The sequence below is a fragment of the Gossypium hirsutum genome, chromosome A04 (assembly GCF_007990345.1).
Source record: "Gossypium hirsutum isolate 1008001.06 chromosome A04, Gossypium_hirsutum_v2.1, whole genome shotgun sequence".
Lineage (NCBI taxonomy): Eukaryota > Viridiplantae > Streptophyta > Magnoliopsida > Malvales > Malvaceae > Gossypium > Gossypium hirsutum.
This window is the reverse complement of record NC_053427.1, coordinates 72,904,788-72,926,209: the sequence shown is the minus strand read 5'-3', so window position 1 is coordinate 72,926,209 and position 21,422 is coordinate 72,904,788. Positions and strand designations below refer to the sequence as shown.

The 21,422-nt window shown below is 38.6% G+C and overlaps 1 protein-coding gene and 1 long non-coding RNA gene across 3 annotated transcripts; one reads left to right on the top strand and one right to left on the bottom strand.

The window, feature by feature from the left end:
• Window positions 1-2,243: 2,243 nt before the first annotated feature.
• On the bottom strand, window positions 2,244-3,217 carry LOC107948899 (uncharacterized). 2 transcript variants are annotated; one of them, XR_005925674.1, is made up of 2 exons: window positions 2,902-3,217; window positions 2,244-2,743 (listed from the first exon to the last, which is right to left on the bottom strand). It is a non-coding gene; the product is annotated as an uncharacterized lncRNA (long non-coding RNA). The 2 variants fall into 2 exon arrangements; XR_001697591.2 differs by having other exon boundaries at window positions 2,244-2,485.
• Window positions 3,218-9,150: 5,933 nt separating this feature from the next.
• LOC107948047 (uncharacterized) lies at window positions 9,151-11,709 on the top strand. Its single transcript, XM_016882523.2, has 2 exons — window positions 9,151-9,860; window positions 9,975-11,709. Exons 1-2 carry the CDS (start codon window positions 9,151-9,153, stop codon window positions 11,707-11,709), a joined length of 2,445 nt encoding a protein of 814 aa, XP_016738012.2.
• The last annotated feature ends 9,713 nt before the right edge of the window (window positions 11,710-21,422 follow it).

The following is a 21,422-nucleotide window of genomic DNA, read 5'->3' as shown; positions in this document are numbered from 1 at the left end:
CCGAGCTATGGTCTTACACATTATGAATTAATGTTTATGTCCTGGCAGTCTTTCGATTTCGAGGAATCAATAAACCTCTTTCGAGGTGTCGCCCTGTAAGACCTATTAATGACCGTCGTAGTGTCGCTCCACAGAGTTGATAGATCGTCATCACGGTGTTGCTCTAATGAGCTAGTCGATAACATTCCATGCTGCAACCAAAATACCTTGTATTCTCTTAACAATCCACCTATTCCTTCATTCTGCTGCTTTTTCCTAACTTCATCTACCCCATCAAGGTACAATACCTCTGTACTTTGCATACAATATTAACACGTATTTTCATACATTTCATTTCATTAGTTATTATCACATACAATACACGATTCATTTATTTGTCAAGTTACAACTAGAAATCATTCAGTAACTAAACTTCCAAGAATACACACTCACAATATTATGCATACATCGATTACTCATTATCCATATTCATACATAACTATGGTCTTAGTCATGACTTAGAATAGACATGAATGTAGTTCAAGGAAATGACACATCATCAATCACCCAAAAGTAGAGTACATAAACTCACCTTACTTCTTTCATCCCTGATAACTTAGTTGGTCCAAATGCCAGAGCCTCACCCATCCTGGAAGCTAAGCATTACAACCACTTATCTCAGTTAAAGTAAAGTCATTTAAACCTTAAAACCCCATAACCCACTTTATAGAACCTTATTAGGAGTTTTTACCCTCATTCTTTCTTTAATTCTTGAGTATAGAAAGTTAATAAACTTACCCAGTTTCCCAATTTCTTTACTTCTAGACTTCAATTGTCACTACTTCTACTCTATGCAGAGCTCTCATAGGTTCTCCTTTTCTTTAGACCAAAGAAGACAATGCAAGTAAGAAGAAATTTTGTAGGTAGAATTAAAGAAAATTTTTCCTTTCGTAGAACGTTCACTTTCACACACACACATATATATAACTCATATACTCGGTCTTCCAATTTCTCTTAGCCAATAACTGGTAAGTATTATGTTTCCCATTTTCGAACTAGCCAATTCCATCCAGACCAAACCAGAATTGAAATCTAATTATTTGCTCGATAATCACAAAACTTTCCAAAATTCCTAGTAAAGTTCGCTAGCTATCTATTTTGCTCAATTAAATCCCGAAGCTCCTTTAAATTTGAGTCCGTAAAGAAATCTAGGTGTGACAACCCCTTAACCCTTAAAGAAAATTTTGTCATTGAAATTTCCTCTTATGCCTAATCTTGGAGGCGAACTTCGAACAATTTTGCTCTACATAACATAGAGGTAGGAGCCTCTAGTTCTCCCAATTCCCTTGACATTGACCTATCACTTTCAAATTTACTCTAAACCTAGTCTGCTCAAACGGTGGATCTATCTTTACTCTATATAAGGTGTCTTGTACCTGTTGGATCTGGTGCCCTAAGTGTAATTTTTTTGTCAATATACACTTGTAATTTTTTCGAACAAATTGGTTAATAAAAAAAATTCATTGATTACATTAATATACTTTGTATAATTGTCCTCACATGGTTTTTGCAAACAAAGCAAAGCAAAATAAAAGCAAATGTTACTCATTGGTTGTCTAAATGTTTAAGTAATACTAAACGTTATTACATGTTCGGATCATAGTATAGAAAGAAAACTTGTATTAGTAGAAAAACCTAAACATGTCCTTAGTCTAATCGAAAATGAACGAATCGATTGAAAGAATAATATGTTGTTAATCAAGTCCAATTTGAGAGATTTCTTGCCTTGGGCATCGGAGCAGATAACTCCCAAAAGATAGAGACATAGATGTGACTGACTGGACTAACAATACATTGGACATGACCCAAGCAGAATAGATCTTGAATTTGTTTATGGATTTATTCACTTGTGATGTTCATAGTGTGACATACCTAAATCCTGAGTGGATGGTGGACTATGTATGTGTGATTTGTATACTTTGATGTAAGTAAAAGCCTGAGTTCAAATAGATAAGGAACCGAAAGTTGGTGCATTGGGTGTAAGACTTCTGTAGTATGTAGCGGCATTCACAATAGTGGAATTCATAAGCTAAAACATGAATAAATGATATCCTCTTATTGGCATTACATGGTTGATGAAAAGTAAACGTGACCACAGGTCATCTATCTTTGTGATGGATGACTTGATCACTATTTGATAGTTGTAAGGCCCAATTTTGGCCCGGGCCCATACAAAGACAAAAACAAAATGAAAATACAAAAAATAAATCACAAAAAATTAACAGTCCATTAAAATGTCCCAATTACATGACCCAATAACTAATACCCTAGCCCAAACTTATTATAAGCCCAAACCTAGACCCAAATACCCTATAGCCCAAAAACAAAAAAATCAAGGCAGAACCCTAGCAGTTTTTGCTTGCGCAGCAGTAGCCCCAGCCTCCGTACCCTCCAGCAGCCACGCCCGCGCCAGAACAGCTTCCGTACAATGCCAACGCACCCCGTACTTGTGAAGAAAAGACAAACCACAGCAGCAGCAAATAGGAAAAGAAGAAAAAAATTGTATTTATTTTATTTTGATTTTTTGGGATTTCGGTTATAAAACCGAAAGCAATGTATTGCTTTTTTTTTACAAACGCACATACAACAAAGAAATAGAAAAGGCAGAAATCACAAATTAAGAGGTGATTTTTCAAGTCTGTTTATTCTTTTGTTTCTCTCCTCATTTGCTTGTGTTTTTTTTTAGCATAAAAGAAAGAAACACCTGAAACAACACCAATGAACACCTAAGTATCTCGAAAATAAGGAGATTCGGGCGAGGGTCGAATGTTCCACTTTGAAGTTTTGCTCTTTTTTTTTTGAAAGAGTGAATTACGATTTGAATTTTTTTTTTAAAAAAAGAAAGGGAAAGAAGCAACTTACCAGATCTCCGTAGTTGCGACCCCCGTCGACATAGTCTAGTATTTAGCGTCGTCGGCCATCGAACTGATGGTGGTTTGGCGGCAGTGTGCTGAACCAACCCTAACAGAGCAGATTAAGGGTTCTTTTTTTAAAATAAAAAGGGGAGCTTAAAGATTAATAGCTTTTTTGAAAGGTAAATAAATGGAAATAGGGGTTTTAATATCAGGTTTAGAAAACTGTGCCGTTCCAAGGGGTAAAGGCCTGCATGTTGACCGTTTAGCAGGCCAAATTCATGTGTGTTTGCTTAAATTGGGAGATTTGCACGCTGACCCCTCTTGTTCACCCTGATGTTGAATTAGGCCCTATTTGTACTTTAGTTGTTTTTTTAAATGGTATCTAGATTAAGAAATCATATCAGTTTAGCCCACGCTTCTATGCAGCATTTTGGGATCTGGAATATTTCCAGATTTGGTCCCTGAGCATTTGCGTTCGTGGCGTGCTAGTCCTTTTTTATATTTTAATACTCTATTTTATTTACAAATTATACCTTTAAATTTTATTCAGTTATAATTGAGTTTTTATTGATATAAATTACTACTTTAAATCCGTTTAATATTTTTTACGTGTTGATTTATTTTAATAATTTTGTTTTGTTTTTAATTGGATAGTTATTTTAGAGTTCTTTTTATTATATTATTTATGCATTTAGTATAACATCTCATTTAAATATTTTGCGTATATTTGTACATGCACCGTTTTAATAACTAAGCTCTTATTTTAAAATTCATTTTTGTGATTATAAAATTATCGTTTGAATTTCCTCTTTATATCATATAATTCTAATTTTTTAAATACTTTTATATATATTTATACACATGTAGTAAAAATAATTTAACCTTGTGTGCATTTCCATGTTTTTACAAATAATTACTTCTAAAGTTATTTATGTATATATATATGATTTGTAAATTTATTATATTTCTAAGATTATATTTTATTATACATTTTTTTAATCTTTTCATATTTGGTACATAATTTAAATTTTTTTTATGAAAATTGTCAAATTTAAGCTAATATTCTTCAATATTTTGTTGTTATTCGATTAAAAAATATTTATTCCATAACATATATTTTAATAATTATGTATATATGAAACAATTTTAGAAACTTCATCTTTGTAATTATAAAATTATTATTTTTGAATATTTCTTTATATTATATTACTTTTGTGTTTTATATAGCCTCTTATTTAAATATTTTGATATAAGGGCATGTATATAATTTTTAGACTAACTTAAAATTTATATATATTATTATTAATCTCAAGATTTTTTTTACAGTAAATTTACATGTACATATGTTTTATAAATCTATTTTGTGTATTATGTCTTATCATGTATCTTTATTATTCTTTTGTATTATATATTATTTAAATTAGCATGTACTTTGTCAACTTTTAAATGAATTTGTGTCTAAAATATTTTGCACGCAATTTGATTCAAACTTTTATTCTATAATATCTATTTCAATAGTTATATATCCCTAGTTTTTATTCAAACCTGTCAACTTATTAGCCTTATACCACTTTCACTTCTAAATTCCATTTTATTTTGCATATATTTTGTTGATTGTTTTATATTATAGCATATACATTATCATTGCATGGTATTCATCTTATTGATATGCTAATTATTCTTCATACGTGATTGAAATTAGGTTATAATTTTTAGATTAATTATATTTAATTGTTTATTCTGCTAGTTGATTAATATTCTCATTCATCAAGTATTGTATCTCATATGTGCCTATTACCCCATATCATTGTCTTCCACTTGGTTTATAAAATTTGGTTTTATAAGGTCCAAATCTCTAAGATTGATTTCGTTTTAATTCAAGTCGCATTAACGCGTTTTAAGCTATTTTCGCAATTGTTCATTTAAAAATTCTTTAAAACGAAGGCGATGTTCGATATTTGGCAATTCGCGGAATCGTGCCCTAACGTGTTGAGTTGCAATTTCTCGTTTGCTCAAAATAATCGAATGTCCCTTTGGAATTTCATTCATGTTTTCTAAAAACTCTTTAAAGCGAAGGTAGTACTCGATGTTTGGCAATTTGGGAATCGTGCCCTATCGTGCTGGGTTGCGATTTCCCGTTCGTTCAAAATAATCGAATATTCCTTTGGAATTTCACCCATGTCTTTAAAAATTCTTTAAGCGAAGGCGATGTTCGATATCTAGAAATTCGAGGAGTCGTGCCCTACTGTGCTGGGTTTCGATTTTCTCGTTAGACTAAATAATTGGGCATCGTTTGCGGTTTTCGACATACAAATTTTTGGAAGTCAAAATTTATCATGTTTTCGAGGGCATAAAGGATCATGTCCTATCGTGCTGGATGTGGTGCTATATTCCTCTTAAGCAAGAGAATTTTGATGACCAACTCGGGTTATTCAAATGTTATCAAAAGGGAACCACATTTCAAAAACATTTTTTAAATCTTAGACATGAGGACAGTATTTAATCGATTTGGTACCAATTTTGGGCGTAGTGAGGGTGCTAATATTCCTCATGCGTAACCGACTCCCGAACCCATTTTCTCAAAAGTTCGTAGACCAAAACCTTTGTTTTAGTAAACTAAAAAATATTTTATTAAAATAACCAAATTCCTGGGTGATCCGGTCACACCTGAACAAAAAGATCGGTGGCGACTCCATGTTTTATTTTCAAAAGGTCGATTCCCCTTTTTATTATTAATTTAAAATTTTTAAAAAAAGATGGTTTCTACAGCTTGGCGACTCAACTGGGGACCGATCGAGAGAGTCAAGCCATAAAATTGATTGTTTGCTGTCTTTTTATCAAAAACTGATTTTTTTTTTTGAAAATCATGATTGCATTTGTTGTATGACTGTTATGGATCGGGCTTTTAGAGTAATATTGCATTGCATTGCATGACCGCTGTGGTCACACCTTCTAAGTGGGAGTAAGAAACTATGCTTTCGTGAGGTTTTCACCTCCGCATGGGCTAGTGGATTACTTCCGGGGTACATCCGTACCTATGATTTCGTGAGATTTTCATCTCCGCATGGTCATAGGGAAATGTATTCCCCTGAACCGAACTCAATCTATATGAGCCTATAATGGGTGAGGATTGAGGAATCTGCTGGTTCGTGTACCTTATCTCTAGAACCGAACCACATATAGTGAACCATAGGAGCTATACTTGGGTGGAGCCGTGTCAAGCCTTAGTATTTACCCGTATATGCATTGTAATTATCGTTTATGTGCTTGAATTTTATCACTATTATTTGATACTAACCTGTGTCTTGTTTTGATTTTGTTTTGCATGACATTGCATACTAAAGGAGGTGTTGATTCGTATTCAATTACTAAGTTAGAAAGTTTGACATGGAGAATGAATTTCTTAGTAAAGTCGAGGATAATGCGGCCGCTCGTGCATGGTCAAAGAAGCTACAATCAGAGAAAGGGGATAGCTTGGCAGAAGGATATATATCAGAGTTGCAAAAATTTACTCGCGTCAATGTAGCACAGAATGAGCTGCAAGAGTTGAGAGATATATGGGCTCGTTGGGATGGAGGGACCAAGCAGTTGTTCTATCAAAGCTAAGGTGATATATCCTACTTGCTAGGCATTAGAGTGGATAAACATCTGTTCCAAGTTATAGTGCAGTTTTGGAATTCTGCTTACAAGTGTTTCACTTTTGGAGAAGTGGATTTGGTACCTACCATGGAGGAATACACTACTCTGCTTAGGTGTCCAAAAATTCAGGTCAGAAAGACTTATGCCCGGGTTTTTAGTGGTCAGACTTTCCTGAAGAAATTGATGAGCATTTCAGGGATGAGTGAGCTTTAAGTCACTACTCAGACTCAACAAAAGGGAGATAGTAAATGTATCCCTTAGAAGAACTTGCGAGATTTGATTTTAATGCATCCAGATAAAAGAAAGAGGGTTGATATCTTCGCCTTAAGCATCTACGGCTTGATAATTTTTCCTAAGGCTTTGAGGCACGTGGACGAGGCAGTTATTGACTTATTCGATCATCTTGAGAAGGGAATCACACCTGTACCGGCGATATTGGCTGAGACGTTCAGATCCTTGAGCACATGTCGGAAGACAGACGAGGGGCGGTTTATTGGATGTGCACAACTGTTGATGGTGTGGTTTCATAGGCACTTTTGGAAGGTAGACAATGTTTCTTATCGGGTCTTTTTCGAAGGTTATTCTCCGCTAAAAGAGGAGGCAGCCATACAAAGGAGAGAGGATATCTCGGAGGAGAAGTGGATGAAAATTCTTCAAAATCTCAAAGAGGGGGATATCGAGTGGAGAGCTTATTGGATGGTTCCTGATGAGATCATGTATCGATGCGGTAACTTTGATTGGGTGTCATTGTTAGGAATTTGGGGAGCTACTGGGTATACTCCATTGCTTGCGTTGAGGTAATATAAATCGAGGCAGTTTGTACCCACGACCTACGGACTTGCTCAGTGTGAATTCTCCTTTAAAGGTGCCCACTATAAGAAGAAAGTTCGGGAGCTATCGGATGCTTGGAAGCAAACTCGTTGGATAAAGATGTTAGCCGTCGGTTCTATGGTGATGCCCGAATATGATAGATGGTTTAAGAATAGGGTTAATGATAATGTTTCTAGGCCAAGCTTGGAAAATAGTTGACCTATGGTGGAACAATTGCAAGTCGCCCTGTCAGAGTTGGAAATTATAAAGCAAGACTTTGAGAAGAAGAGTTCAGAGCTTGGAAAAAGATTGAACAATTGGAGAAAGAGAAGATGCACCTAATATTAGACGTTGATGTCCAGAGGTTAGAGGCTGAAAAGTGGAGAAAGGGGAAAACTAAGGCCGAAGAAGATCTAGACAGCTTGAAGACTAACTATAAGAAGCTGCGCCTATCTATGAGGACTGCGAGGTTAGGTAAGACTTTCGAACAATGGCGCCATGAAATTCGAGAAGAAAAGACCAAGGCCGACCGATGGGAGAGAAAATTCTGAGAAGCTCAGGCACGAAATGAAGATTTAGAGAAGAGCCTGTCAGAGAGCAGAAATGAATGAGGCGAATTAAAGGCTAGAGTGGCAGAACTCAAGAAGTATCTTCACCAGTACCGAAACCTCAACACCACAATGGAATTAAGGGCAAGCTTGAGCAAGATAGAGGAGATGAAAGGAATAATAGAAAAGTTAGAGGCGTCACTGCAAAACTGTGAGATGCGGATTTAGTTTTTCGAGGCAGAGGACCGTTGGAAAGAGCAGCTTCACCATATGCAAGACCAAGTCAGAAATAGGGATTACCTTATGGGGGAAGCCAAAACCCAGATCTGGGAGGTAGCTGACTACTTGCAAACTTTAGCGGTATAGGCGGACACACTGAGCGTGAAGTACGAGTTGGAGTCAGATCGCGGGCAGGAGCTAGCCTTGTTACTTAGGAAAATTAAGACTTTAAGCATTAGAGCGAAATTTTATCTGTAACTCAACTTTATGTAAAAGACTTTTATTTTCTAGTGAAGTTTTTTAAAGGGAATTGAATCAAAGTTGATGCCTCCTTTGCATTCATGCATTTGCATTACATCACATCATTATGCGTTAAAGGTCATAAAAGGTTTCTAATTAATTAAATATCATTTCAGTAAAGCAAATGCAAAAGGACATGCAGGAACAATTGCAGTCTCAGATGCAAAAGTAGCTAGCCAAGATTCAGCGAGAGATGAATGAACAAATGATGGAATCCCAAAGGGAAATGATGAGTCAGTTATCCCAGTTGCTGATAGGAAGAACGGATAAGGGAAAAGGCCCCATAGACAATATTGAGGAAACTAATGAAGATCCTCAATACCCCCTAGCTTCACTCCGACACATGTACCAATGAAGCCCAAGATTAATCTACCAAGGCCATCTGTTACGATCATGCCCCAGCAGGCTCAGGCCGAAGCTTCAATACCGATAAATTTCCAAGCTGGCTTAGGCTCTAATTTTGTCAACAACCCAAACTATCCGCTCGTTCCCGATTTGGATGAAGTTGCTGAAGAAAAAAGGCGAGGATAGATTCACAAAAACAATTGAAAGAACGGTGTAGATGGCTCGAGGAGAAATTCAGAGCTATGGAAAGCGCAGATAATCATCAAGGGATTGATGCTAAGGACCTGAGTTTGGTCCTAGATTTGGTCCTTCCCCCCAAATTCAAAATGCCTGAATTTGAGAAATTCAATAGAACGAGCTACCCTGAAGCTCACATCACTATGTTTTGCAGATGAATGACGGGATACGTTAACAACGACCAACTATTAATGCACTGCTTTCAAGATAATCTGGTTGGGGCGGCATCTAAGTGGTATAACCAATTAAGCCGCGCTAAAATTAACTCATGGAAGCACCTGGCTCAGACCTTTATGAAACAATACAATTATGTGACAGACATGACCCCCGATAGAATCACTCTTCAGAACATGAAAAAGAAGTCAAATGAAAGTTTTAGACAGTACGCACAAAGGTGGAGAGAAGTGGCCATACAAGTTCAGCCACCGCTTCTAGAAAAGGAAACGACGATGCTCTTTATCAACACCTTGAAAGCCTCTTTTATCACTCATATGTTAGGAAGTGCCACCAAGAGCTTCTCAAACATAGTGATGACGGGTGAAATGATTGAAAATACCGTGAGGAGCGGTAAGATAGAAGCCGGAGAAAATACCAGAAAGTCAACCCCGAGGAAAAGGGATAATGAAGTGAACAATACGAACACATTCAGTAAGGGCCAGTCCAAGTCACTCACCGTAAACAAACCAAAGGCGGTGACCACCAATCAACACAGCATTGTGAGGCAAGAATCCAACGCGAGGGAGAACATAGAAAGGCCGCAGTTCACCCCTATACCCATAACGTATAGGGAGCTGTACCACAACTTATTCAACGCTCATGTAGTGTCCCCTTTTTACTTGAAGCCACTGCAGCCCCCGTATCCCAAATGGTATGACATAAACACCCAATGTGAATACCACGCGGAAATCACTGGGCACTCGATCGAAAACTGCACTGCGTTCAAGAAAGTAGTCGAAAGACTCATTAAAATGGGGATTGTGAGGTTTGACGACCCAACCGCACCTAATGTAGCAGGAAACTCGCTCCCCAATCATACAGACCAAGGAGTGAACGGGATAAGCGAGGGAAAGAACAAGAGGATCAAATGGGAGGTTGCGGCAGTCAGGACCCCATTGAGACGGATGTGGAAGGAGATGGCTAAGAGAGGGTTGATCGCGTTGGATTCGAGGGAAGAATCTGAAGAAGAGAGGAACTATTGTGAGTTCAACAATGAGGTGGGGTATGAAATCCAAGAGTGTGTGGAGTTCAGGGCCCTAGTACAGAACATGATGAACAATAAGGAAATGGAGTTTTATGAAGAGACCGAAAACCCCGGAGAGGGAGATATATGCGCATCGGAAGGAGAATCGACGGCGCAGAACCAAACAGCTAACTATCTCATGGTCATTATATCGCGACCCAGAAGTAATGAGGCTGGAATGCAAATGCCACCGAGGGTCATAATCCAAAGACCTGCAGTCTTCCCCTACAAAGACAGCAAAAGGGTCCCATGGAATTATGATTGTAACATGACGATTCCGGGAAAGGAAAGCTTGGCTGACACTTCAAAAGAGGACCAAGATAGGGGCTCCTATACACGTAACGGGAGACGTTACGATACAGCAAATGAGAAGGCACAACCCGTAAAAGGAAAAGCCCCAGTGGTCGAAGAGATGAATGAAAAAGTGATCAAATCTGAACTTTCTGTCAATGAGCCAGTTAACGAGGAGGAGGCCAAGGAGTTTTTAAAATTCCTAAAGCACAACGAATACAGTGTAGTGGAACAGCTACGTAAAGAACCAGCTCGTATCTCAGTGCTGGCCTTACTTCTAAGCTCGGAAGTTTATTGCAGCGCGCTGATGAAGGTCTTGAATGAAACATATGTTGCCAATGATATCTCCGTTAACAAGCTAGACTGTTTGGTTAGCAACATAAGTGCCGACAACTATATCTTCTTCAATGACGATAATATACCACCCGGTGGCATGGGGTCGACTAAAGCTTTGTACATTACCACGCGCTGTAAGGGGTATACGCTGCCAGACATACTGATTGATAATGGGTCAGCCTTGAACATCCTGCCATTAACTACGCTTAACAGATTACCTATAGACAGCTCTCACATGAAGGAGTGCCAAAGCATAGTGAAAGCATTTGATGGCACAGAGAGAAGGGTGATGGGCAGAATCGAGGTACCTCTTCAGATCAGGCCAAACACATATGAGGTGGATTTCCTAGTGATGGATATCAAGCCCTCATACAATTGCTTATTGGGGAGGCCCTGGATACATTCAGTTGGGGCGGTGCCTTCATCGTTGTATCAAAAGTTGAAGTTAGTATCAGAGGGGCTGCTGATAACGATCAATGCTGAAGAGGATATCATTGCAACCGTAAGCAGTAATGCGCCCTATTTGGAGACAGATGACGAAGTAATTGAATGCTCGTTTCGATATTTAGAATTTGTTAATGCGACGTTCATCACCGAGGGTAGCAAGATTCTAATGCCAAAACTGTCCAAAACCACGAGGATAAGTCTACGGTTGATGGTTGGAAAAGGGGCCCTACCTGGAAGAGGACTTGGGAGACATCTCCAAGGAAGGGTTAAAACGCCGGTGTTGAAGGACAAGAGAGATCACTTCAGCTTAGGATTTAAGACAGATGCAAGACAAAGGAGAAATGAGCGGGAAAAGAAACAAGAAAGAAGGAGAGCATGGTTAACGGGGGAGGAAATCAAATGAGAACCAATGATATTCCCCCATATATCGACGACTTTTGTGTCCGAAGGAATCATTCATCCCGAGAGAGGCACGCCAAGAAAAGAAGCCATAGAAGAAATGTTGGAAAGCTTGGACATCAACATAACATACGAAGAAGAGACTAGAGGAGGAAATTTGTCGGGCATTTGCCCCTACGTACCTGGAAGTGTTCTGGATAACTGGACTGTGGAAGAGATTCCTATAGTTTTTAGAACTGACTCAGAGTAATGTCCAAAATACACTTATTGCTCTAAGCCTAGGAGTAATAAGAATCTTTTGTGAAATAGGCTTATGTTTAAAAACATTGTTTTCAATTAAATGCATAGTTGTTATCATTTTGAGTAGATGTTCTTTCATTTTTTCAATTTCATTCATAATCATATTATACAAATGGTCATTTTCGGATTCTTTTATTCTTCGAACATTCTTCTAAATATTCTTTCATTCTTTATTCATAATCATACCATACAGATAAGTGTCCTTGAATTCTTTTGATTCTTTGTATCGTCCTTCATCATTATAACAGGTCCCCAGATATCAATGATATGAGTGACACTACTGGTGGCTCAGAGTCTCCTTTTGAGCGAGATGTGTATATGGAGGATTCTAAGGATTTTGAAGATAACCAAGGCTGTAACCTATCTCCTGATTTGTTGAGGATGGTAGAACAAGACGTGAAACAAATCCTACCTCACAAAGAATCAATAGAAATTGTGAGCTTGGGAGAGGGACAAGAGGTGAAGGTCGGAACTGGTGTCACCATGGAGATGAAGCAAAACCTTATTGAATTACTCTAAGAATTCAAAGATATCTTCGCATGGTCATACCAAGATATGCCCGGGTTGGACACTGATATCGTGGTGCACCGGCTCCCCATAAAGGAAGAATGTAAGCTAGTTCAACAAAAACTCCGAAGAATGAGGCCCGACGTCTTGCTAAAAATAAAAGAAGAGGTTCGAAAGCAGTTTGATGCCGAATTTCTAAAGGTGGTAAAATACCCAGATTGGGTAGCCAACATCGTCCTCATCCCTAAGAAAGATGGAAAAGTACGAATGTGTGTGGACTACAGAGATTTTAACAAGGCCAGCCCGAAGGATAATTTCCCACTGCCTCATATTGACACCCTAGTGGACAACACGGCAGGACACTCACTATTTTTATTCATGGACGGTTTCTCCGGATATAACCAGATCAAGATGCATCCTGAAGACATGGAGAAAACCATATTTGTAACAATGTGGGGCACGTTCTGCTACAAGGTGATGCCGTTTGGACTGAAGAATGCGGGGGCAACATATCAAAGGGCCATGGTAACCCTTTTTCACGACATGATGCACAAAGAAATCGAAGTTTATGTCGATGATATGATCGTAAAGTCCCGAACTGAGAAGGAACACGTACAAGTCTTGAGAAAGTTGTTCTTAAGGTAGAGGAAGTTTCAGCTAAAACTCAATCCGGCCAAATGTACTTTCGGAGCCAAGTCTGGAAAGCTTCTCGGATTCGTGGTTAGTGGGAAAGGGATCGAGATCGATCCAGACAAAGTCAAAGCCATACAAGAACTATCTTTGCCTCGTACCCAAAAAGTGGTTCGAGGCTTTCTAGGAAGATTAAATTACATCGCTCGGTTCATTTCACAATTAACCGAGAAATGTGTCCCTGTCTTCCGCATCCTCAAGAAACACAACCCAGGCGTATGGGATGAAGAATGCCAAAGGGCTTTCGACAAGGTCAAACAGTACTTATCTAATGCTCCCGTGTTGACGCCACCTAACCCCGATAAGCCATTGATACTGTATTTGGTTGTATTTGAGAATTCCATGGGATATGTCCTGGGTCAGCATGATAAGTCAAGGAGGAAAGAAAAAGCTATTTACTATCTCAATAAAAAGTTCACCGAATGTGAGACAAGGTACCCGCCGATAGAAAAGTTATGTTGCGCCCTAGTTTGGACAACCCGAAGGCTGAGGCAGTATATGTTGTATCACACTACTTGGCTCATCTCAAAACTGGACCCTTTGAAGTACATGATGGAGTCAACAGCTTTGAATGAGAGAATGGCCCGACGGTAGATTCTGCTCTCTGAATTCGACATAGTCTATGTGAACCAGAAAGTAGTAAAAGGGAGTGCAATAGCAGATTTTTTAGCCAGTAGAGCTTTGGAAGACTACGAGCCCTTGAACTTCGATTTCCTGAATGAAGACCTGATATATGTTGCGACCATTGAAGAAGGTGCTTTGAAAGAACTCCCTTGAAAACTAAACTTCGATGGGGCATCAAATGCCGTGGGTAATGGAATCGAGGCAGTCTTGGTGTCCCCAAATGGAGATCATTATCCATTTACCAGCAAATTGGATTTTGATTGTACAAATAACATGGCAGAATACGAAGTGTGCATCATGAGAATCCGTGCAGCCATAGAACGCAAGATTAAAGCGCTAGAGGTGTATGGAGATTCTGCCCTAGTAATTTATCAACTCAAGGGAGAATGAGAGACCAAAGATCCCAAACTGATCGATTATCGGAAACTGGTCTTTAAATTAGTTAAAGAGTTCGATGACATTACCTTCTGCTACCTTCCACGAGACGAAAATCAGATGGCTGATGCTTTGGCTACCTTAGCTTCCATGATCAAGGTGAACAAACAAGAAGATGCCAAAACCCATCCGGATGAGCATTTATGAAACTCCGGCTCACTGTTATAATATTGAAGAAGACGAAGAAAAAGATGATCACCCTTAGTGTCACTATATATTGCAATACGTGAAGAATCGTGAGTACCCGGATCAGGCAAGCGAGAATGACAAAAGGACGCTGAGAAGATTGGCCATCGACTATGTTTTAGATGGGGAGATCCTATACAAAAGAAGAAAGGATCAAGTGCTATTAAGATGCGTAGACGCTGTAGAGGTTAAGAAAATCTTGGAAGAAGTCCATGAAGGCGTCTGTGGGACACACGCTAATGGCTTTACAATGGCCAGGAAAATTATGAGATTCGGGTATTATTAGTCCACTATGGAAGGAGACTGTGTCAATTACGCCAAGAGATGTCATAAATGCCAAACTTATGGAGACAAAATTCATGTGCCTCATTTACCGCTGCATGTCATGACTTCTCCATGGCCTTTCTCTATATGGGGTATGGATGTGATTGGACCAATATCGCTAAAGGCTTCCAATGGGCATCGGTTCATCTTTGTGGTTATTGACTACTTCACCAAATGCGTAGAAGCCGATTCGTACACTAGTGTTACAAAGTCGACAATGAGTAGATTCCTAAAAAAAGAGATCATATGTCGATATGGAATGCCGGAGAGGATCATATCTGACAATGTATTAAACCTAAACAATAGAACGATAGCGGAAGTCTGTAGTCAATTCAAGATCAGACACCATAACTCATCACCATATCACCCGAAAATGAATGGGGCAGTGGAAGCAGCCAATAAAAACATTAAGAAGATTGTGGGGAAGATGACTGAGACCTACAAAGATTGGTACGAGAAGTTACCATTTGCCCTATTTGCTTATCGAACATCAGTCAGAACCTCAACTGGGGCAACCCCTTTCTCTTTGGTCTACGGAATAGAAGCGGTTTTGCCAATGAAAGTCGAGATCTCGTCCCTTCAAGTGTTGTCGGAACTAATTTTGGATGAAGCAGAGTGGATCCAGTCTCGATATGACCAATTGAACTTAATTCAGGAAAAGAGGCTAAGAGCTATCCATCATAGTCAGATGTACCAAAAACGAATGATGCGGGCAAATGACAAAAAGGTTGGCCCTAGAGAATTCCACGAGGGAGACCTGGTTTTGAAAAAAATCCTTCCCATACAGAAGGATTTTTGTAACAGCCCGATTCTGGGCCTAGTCGGAATAGTGGTTTCGGGACCACAAATCTGACGAGGGAAAATATGGTTATTATTATATTTTTATGATCTACAATTTCACGGAAAATTTTCGTAAAAATTTCGTTCGAAAATTTCGACGTTTGGGCACTCAATTTAGTCAAAAGGACTAAATTGTAAATAGTGCAAAAGTTGAGTTCTACATCTTAGAGGTGTCTAATTGTTATGAAATTTTAAATTGGAGGTCTTTATGTGGTAATTAGACCATTAGTTAGTTGATGGACAAAAATAGACATAAGAAATGGGTGAAATAGATTTTTTTAAATGGGGGCATTTTAGTCATTTGGTTATTAAATAGAATTAAATGGGAAAAAGATGGCAAAATATGCTCATCTTCTTCATGGTGAACGAAATCAGCAAGGGGGAAGCCATATTTAGGGTTTTTAAGCTTTCAAGCTCCATAATCAAGAAAGACGTGAAGAGTACATCAAACGAGGAAAAGAAAAGATAGTGGAGTAAAGTGCAAAATTACGATATTTTGCACCGAGGTAAGTAAACACGTGACTTAATGTATTATTTTGATATTATTTAATATATGTTGAGATTTATTTGGAATTAAAATAAATGTTTGGCAATATCCTAAAAATGTTGTTAAATCGGGAAAGGTGATAAAGGGTTGCAATATATGGGTTATGGGTTGAACACTCGGAATAAGCCGTAGTATGTTGTATATAAAAGGGGTTGCTGTGTGCTGATTCCCCGATTTATGGGTGGTGCTATGTGCGTGATCCACCATATCTTTGAAATGTGAAAGGGGGTTGCTATGTGCTGATTCCCCCGAGGGGTTGCTAAGTGCTGATTCCCCGGTTCATTGGTGGTGCTAAGTGCGATATCCACCATATCTTTGAAATGTGAAAGGGGGTTGCTATGTGCTGATTCCCCCGAGGGGTTGCTAAGTGCGATATCCATTGTATATTTGAAATGAAAAGGGGGTTGCTATTGCTGATTCCCCCGAGGGGTTGCTAAGTGATGATTCCCCGATTCAGTGGTGGTGCTAAGTGCGAGATCCACCAATAACGGTTAACATTCCGAGTGTTCAACGAAAAAGTGTGGAAGGTGAATATTGCCATATGGTGGAAAATTTTATGGGGTAAATATTGAGTTGGACACTAAATCGATCCATGTATGAGATGGGAGAAAATATCAAAAACGAAAAAGGAACGATTTAATTATAAACTGTGTTGAACAACAGCAGTTGGGTAACTTTGAAAAATCACCATAAATGGTGGAAAATGAATGGGAAGCTGAATAATATATGAAATTGAAGCTGGATGTGTCTGTTTTCATATGAAAGAAATAGAATAAGCAAAAGAGTTGTATTTTTGGAGATATCTGAATTTTACTAAAACAGGGCTGGATTGATTTCGAGATCCCCTGTTCTAACTTTGGAAAATTACCAAAAATTGAAAAAAAATAATTATGGCATGAAATTTATATCCCTGAAATCCTTATTGAGTATATTTTTATTAGAAACAAGAAAACCCATTTTTCAAATTTTGTACAGAGAGTTAAGTAAATTTTAGTGAGGAAGGGTCAGAACCGTTGGGCAGTGAAACAGGGGAAGGTTTAATGAATAAACTGTACTAATTGGATGGGTTAAAAATTTTGAAATTTTTATGGTGAAATGGTATATGAGTCTAGTTTCAGGGAAAATTTACGGAACTCAATTTGGAGCCCTGTAGCTCCAGATAAAAATAAATTAGTGACTATGACGCAGAAAAACAGCTTGCTGGAAATTGCCTAAACAATAAAGTTATTCATGAATAAGTTTATATTTTGGTGTAGTTATGGGAGTAATTACTTATTTATCATGTGTTTACTTACTAAGCTATGTGCATACTCGATTTTATTTTTCTCTTGGTTATAGTGACTTCCAACAACTCGGAAATTGGAACGAAGTCAGACAATCATCTACACTATCCTTCACATTTGGGGTATTTTACTACTAGTGTTCCGAAATTTTATGGCATGTATAGACACTTTATGTAATGTGGGATCATCATGTAAATATATGTTATGGTTCCCTTTTAAATGTAGTGTTTATTAATAGTTAAACTATATGTGTGTTTATACAAATGAAATTGGTTGGTATATTGGAATGTGTTCTAAATTTGCAGGAGGTTTAAGCAAAAATAAGTAGGAATGCTGTCGAAAATTTTTAAAAATTTAGTAATACCTCATACTCTGTTCCGGTAAGGAATACGGGTAAGGGGTGTTACATTTTAGTGGTATCAGAGCTACGGTTTAGTCGGTTCTCGGACCAATAAAATACGTGTGGAAGTCAGTCTATACATGCCATAAAATTATTGTGATAGTGTGATGATTTCTGACAATTTAAAATTTTGTTTTATATAGTAAATGGATCCTGATCGAAGTGTGGCAGATGATGTTGAAAGTAACGCGCCGGCTCTCGCGCAAAGGACCGCGCAGGAAGAGAGTAGACATGAGACACATGGACAGGATGAGGCTCGGGAAGCCTTCCTCCGAATGATGAGTGATTGGTATATAAAATATGTCCGTGTAAATCCGAATGTTCCTCCTCCTCCACCCCCTCCTATTCCTCAACCGGTCCCCGTAGCTCCACGGAGTGCCGAATTGGTGAGATCAAGTAAGCCACCTGTTGATAGAATTCGAAAGCATGGGGCTGAAGATTTTAGGGCCAATGTTGATGATGATCCGGAAAAAGCCGAGTTTTGGCTTGAAAATACTATTCGGGTATTTGATGAATTATCTTGCACCCCTGAAGAATGTTTGAAATGTGCTGTGTCTTTATTGAAGGATTCGGCATATCGTTGGTGGAAAACATTGATATCGGTGGTTCCAAAAGAAAGAGTTACTTGGGACTTCTTTCAGGAAGAATTTAGAAAGAAATATGTAAGCCAACGATTTATTGATCAAAAACGCAAAGAGTTTCTCGGGTTGAAACAGGGCCGAATGTCCGTAGCAGAATATGAACGGGAGTTTGTTCGGCTTAGTAAATATGCCCAGGAATGTGTGCCTACGGAGGCTATTATGTGTAAAAGATTTGAAGAGGGGCTAAATGAAGACATCAGATTGCATGTTGGGATTTTAGAGTTAAAAGAATTTGTGGTGTTAGTTGATCGGGCCTGTAAAGCTGAAGAACTGAGTAGAGAAAAGAGAAGGGCAGAGATGGAATCTCGAGATGTAAGGAAGAGGACAATGGGCAGAACATTTCAATCTCATTCGAAGAAGTTTAAAGGGATGGATCCACGACCAACTGGTTCAGTTGGGTATTCACGCAGAGACCGAGGGAGGTCGTATTCTGGAGCTACAACTCGAGCTACCTCTGTAGCAAGTGTGGGCAATGTAGGAAACACCCGGCCTGAATGTCAACAGTGTGGCAGGCGACATATTGGTGAGTGTTGGGGATTTAAACGAGCTTGTTTCAGGTGTGGTTCCCAAGAGCATTATGTAAGAGATTGCCCTGAGAGAAGAGAGGAAGAAAATTTGCCAAGAGCTGGATCGGGTGATATTGTTAGTAGAGGGAGACCGCCGAGAAATGTGGGAAGCAAAGTCAGTGGTAAAAGTGTGATGAAAGATGCAGCTGGAGGATCAGAAATTAGAGCGCCTGCCAGGACTTATGCCATACGTGCTCGAGAGGATGCCTCATCTCCCGATGTGATTACTGGTACATTTTCTCTTCATGATATAGATGTTATTGCTTTGATTGATCCCGGCTCTACTCATTCATATGTATGCATGAAATTGGTATCTAGTAAGAAATTGCATGTTGAAAACACTGAATATGTAGTTAAAGTATCAAATCCATTAGGCAAGTATGTCTTAGTTGATAAGATTTGAAAGAATTGCCCCCTGATGATTCAAGGTCACTGTTTCCTGGCTAATTTGATGTTGTTACCATTTGATGAGTTCGATGTTATTTTGGGGATGGATTGGTTGATATTGCATGATGCCAAGGTGAATTGTAGACAGAAAATTCTTGAATTAAAGTGTGAAAATGTACAATGATTTGAGGAAGTTGTATTGGTGGCCGGGCATGAAAAAGGATATCTCGGAATTTGTAACAAAATGTTTAATCTGTCAACAAGTGAAGGCTGAGCATCAAGTGCCATCGGGTTTACTTCAACCGATAACGATTCCAGAATGGAAGTGGGACAGTATCACGATGGATTTCGTGACAGGATTGCCTTTAACTCCAAAGAAGAAAGATGCTATTTGGGTAATTGTGGATAGATTGACAAAGTCAGCCCATTTTATTCCGATACGCATTGATTATTCACTTGACAGGTTGGCTGAATTATATGTTGCTGAAATAGTGAGACTACATGGGGTGCCTAAATCTATTATATCGGATAGAGATCTGAGATTTACTTCGAGGTTTTGGATAAAGTTACAGGAAGCTTTGGGTACGAAATTGAATTTCAGTACTGCATTTCATCCGCAAACTGACGGACAATCAGAAAGGGTGATTCAAGTTCTTGAAGACATGCTCCGGTGTTGTATTTTAGAAATGAAGGACAGTTGGGAGAAATATCTACCACTGGTTGAATTTGCTTATAATAATAGTTATCAGTCAAGTATACAAATGGCACCGTATGAAGCATTATATGGGCGTAAATGTAGAACCCCTTTATATTGGACTGAACTCGGTGAGAATCGGATTCATGGAGTCGACCTGGTGAAAGAAACTGAAGAAAATGTGAAAATAATCCGTGATTGCCTAAAAGCTGCCTCAGATCGGCAAAAGTCGTATGCGGATTTAAAGAGAAAAGAAATTGAGTTTCAAGTGGGTGATAAAGTGTTCTTGAAAGTATCCCCATGGAAGAAGATTCTGAGATTTGGTCGTAAAGGCAAACTAAGTCCACGTTTTATTGGACCATATGAAGTTACCGAGAGAGTTGGCCCTGTAGCATATCGGTTAGCTTTACCGCCAGAGTTGGAAAAGATACATAATGTATTTCATGTGTCGATGTTGCGACGTTATCGTTCGGATCCTTCACATATAGTTTCTCCTACAGAGATTGATGTTCGACCAGATATGACTTATGAAGAAGAACCCATAAAGATTTTGGCTCGGGAGGTCAAACAGTTAAGAAATAAAAGTGTAGCCTTAGTGAAAGTGTTGTGGCAAAAACATGGAATGGAAGAGGCTACGTGGGAACCGGAGGAAATTATGAGGAAACAGTACCCAAACCTCTTTTTCGGTAAGATTTTCGGGGACGAAAATCCCTAAGGGGGGAGAGTTGTAACAGCCCGATTCTGGGCCTAGTCGGAATAGTGGTTTCGGGACCACAAATCTGACGAGGGAAAATATGGTTATTATTATATTTTTATGATCTACAATTTCACGGAAAATTTTCGTAAAAATTTCGTTCGAAAATTTCGACGTTTGGGCACTCAATTTAGTCAAAAGGACTAAATTGTAAATAGTGCAAAAGTTGAGTTCTACATCTTAGAGGTGTCTAATTGTTATGAAATTTTAAATTGGAGGTCTTTATGTGGTAATTAGACCATTAGTTAGTTGATGGACAAAAATAGACATAAGAAATGGGTGAAATAGATTTTTTTAAATGGGGGCATTTTAGTCATTTGGTTATTAAATAGAATTAAATGGGAAAAAGATGGCAAAATATGCTCATCTTCTTCATGGTGAACGAAATCAGCAAGGGGGAAGCCATATTTAGGGTTTTTAAGCTTTCAAGCTCCATAATCAAGAAAGACGTGAAGAGTACATCAAACGAGGAAAAGAAAAGATAGTGGAGTAAAGTGCAAAATTACGATATTTTGCACCGAGGTAAGTAAACACGTGAC

Bases quoted from the DNA above. Each gene is read 5' to 3' on its own strand.
- LOC107948047 (XM_016882523.2), top strand. From the start codon at position 9,151: ATGACGGGATACGTTAACAACGACCAACTATTAATGCACTGCTTTCAA. The intron at 9,861-9,974 runs GTATGACATAAA...GGGGATTGTGAG, and splicing joins CAGCCCCCGTATCCCAAATG to GTTTGACGACCCAACCGCAC.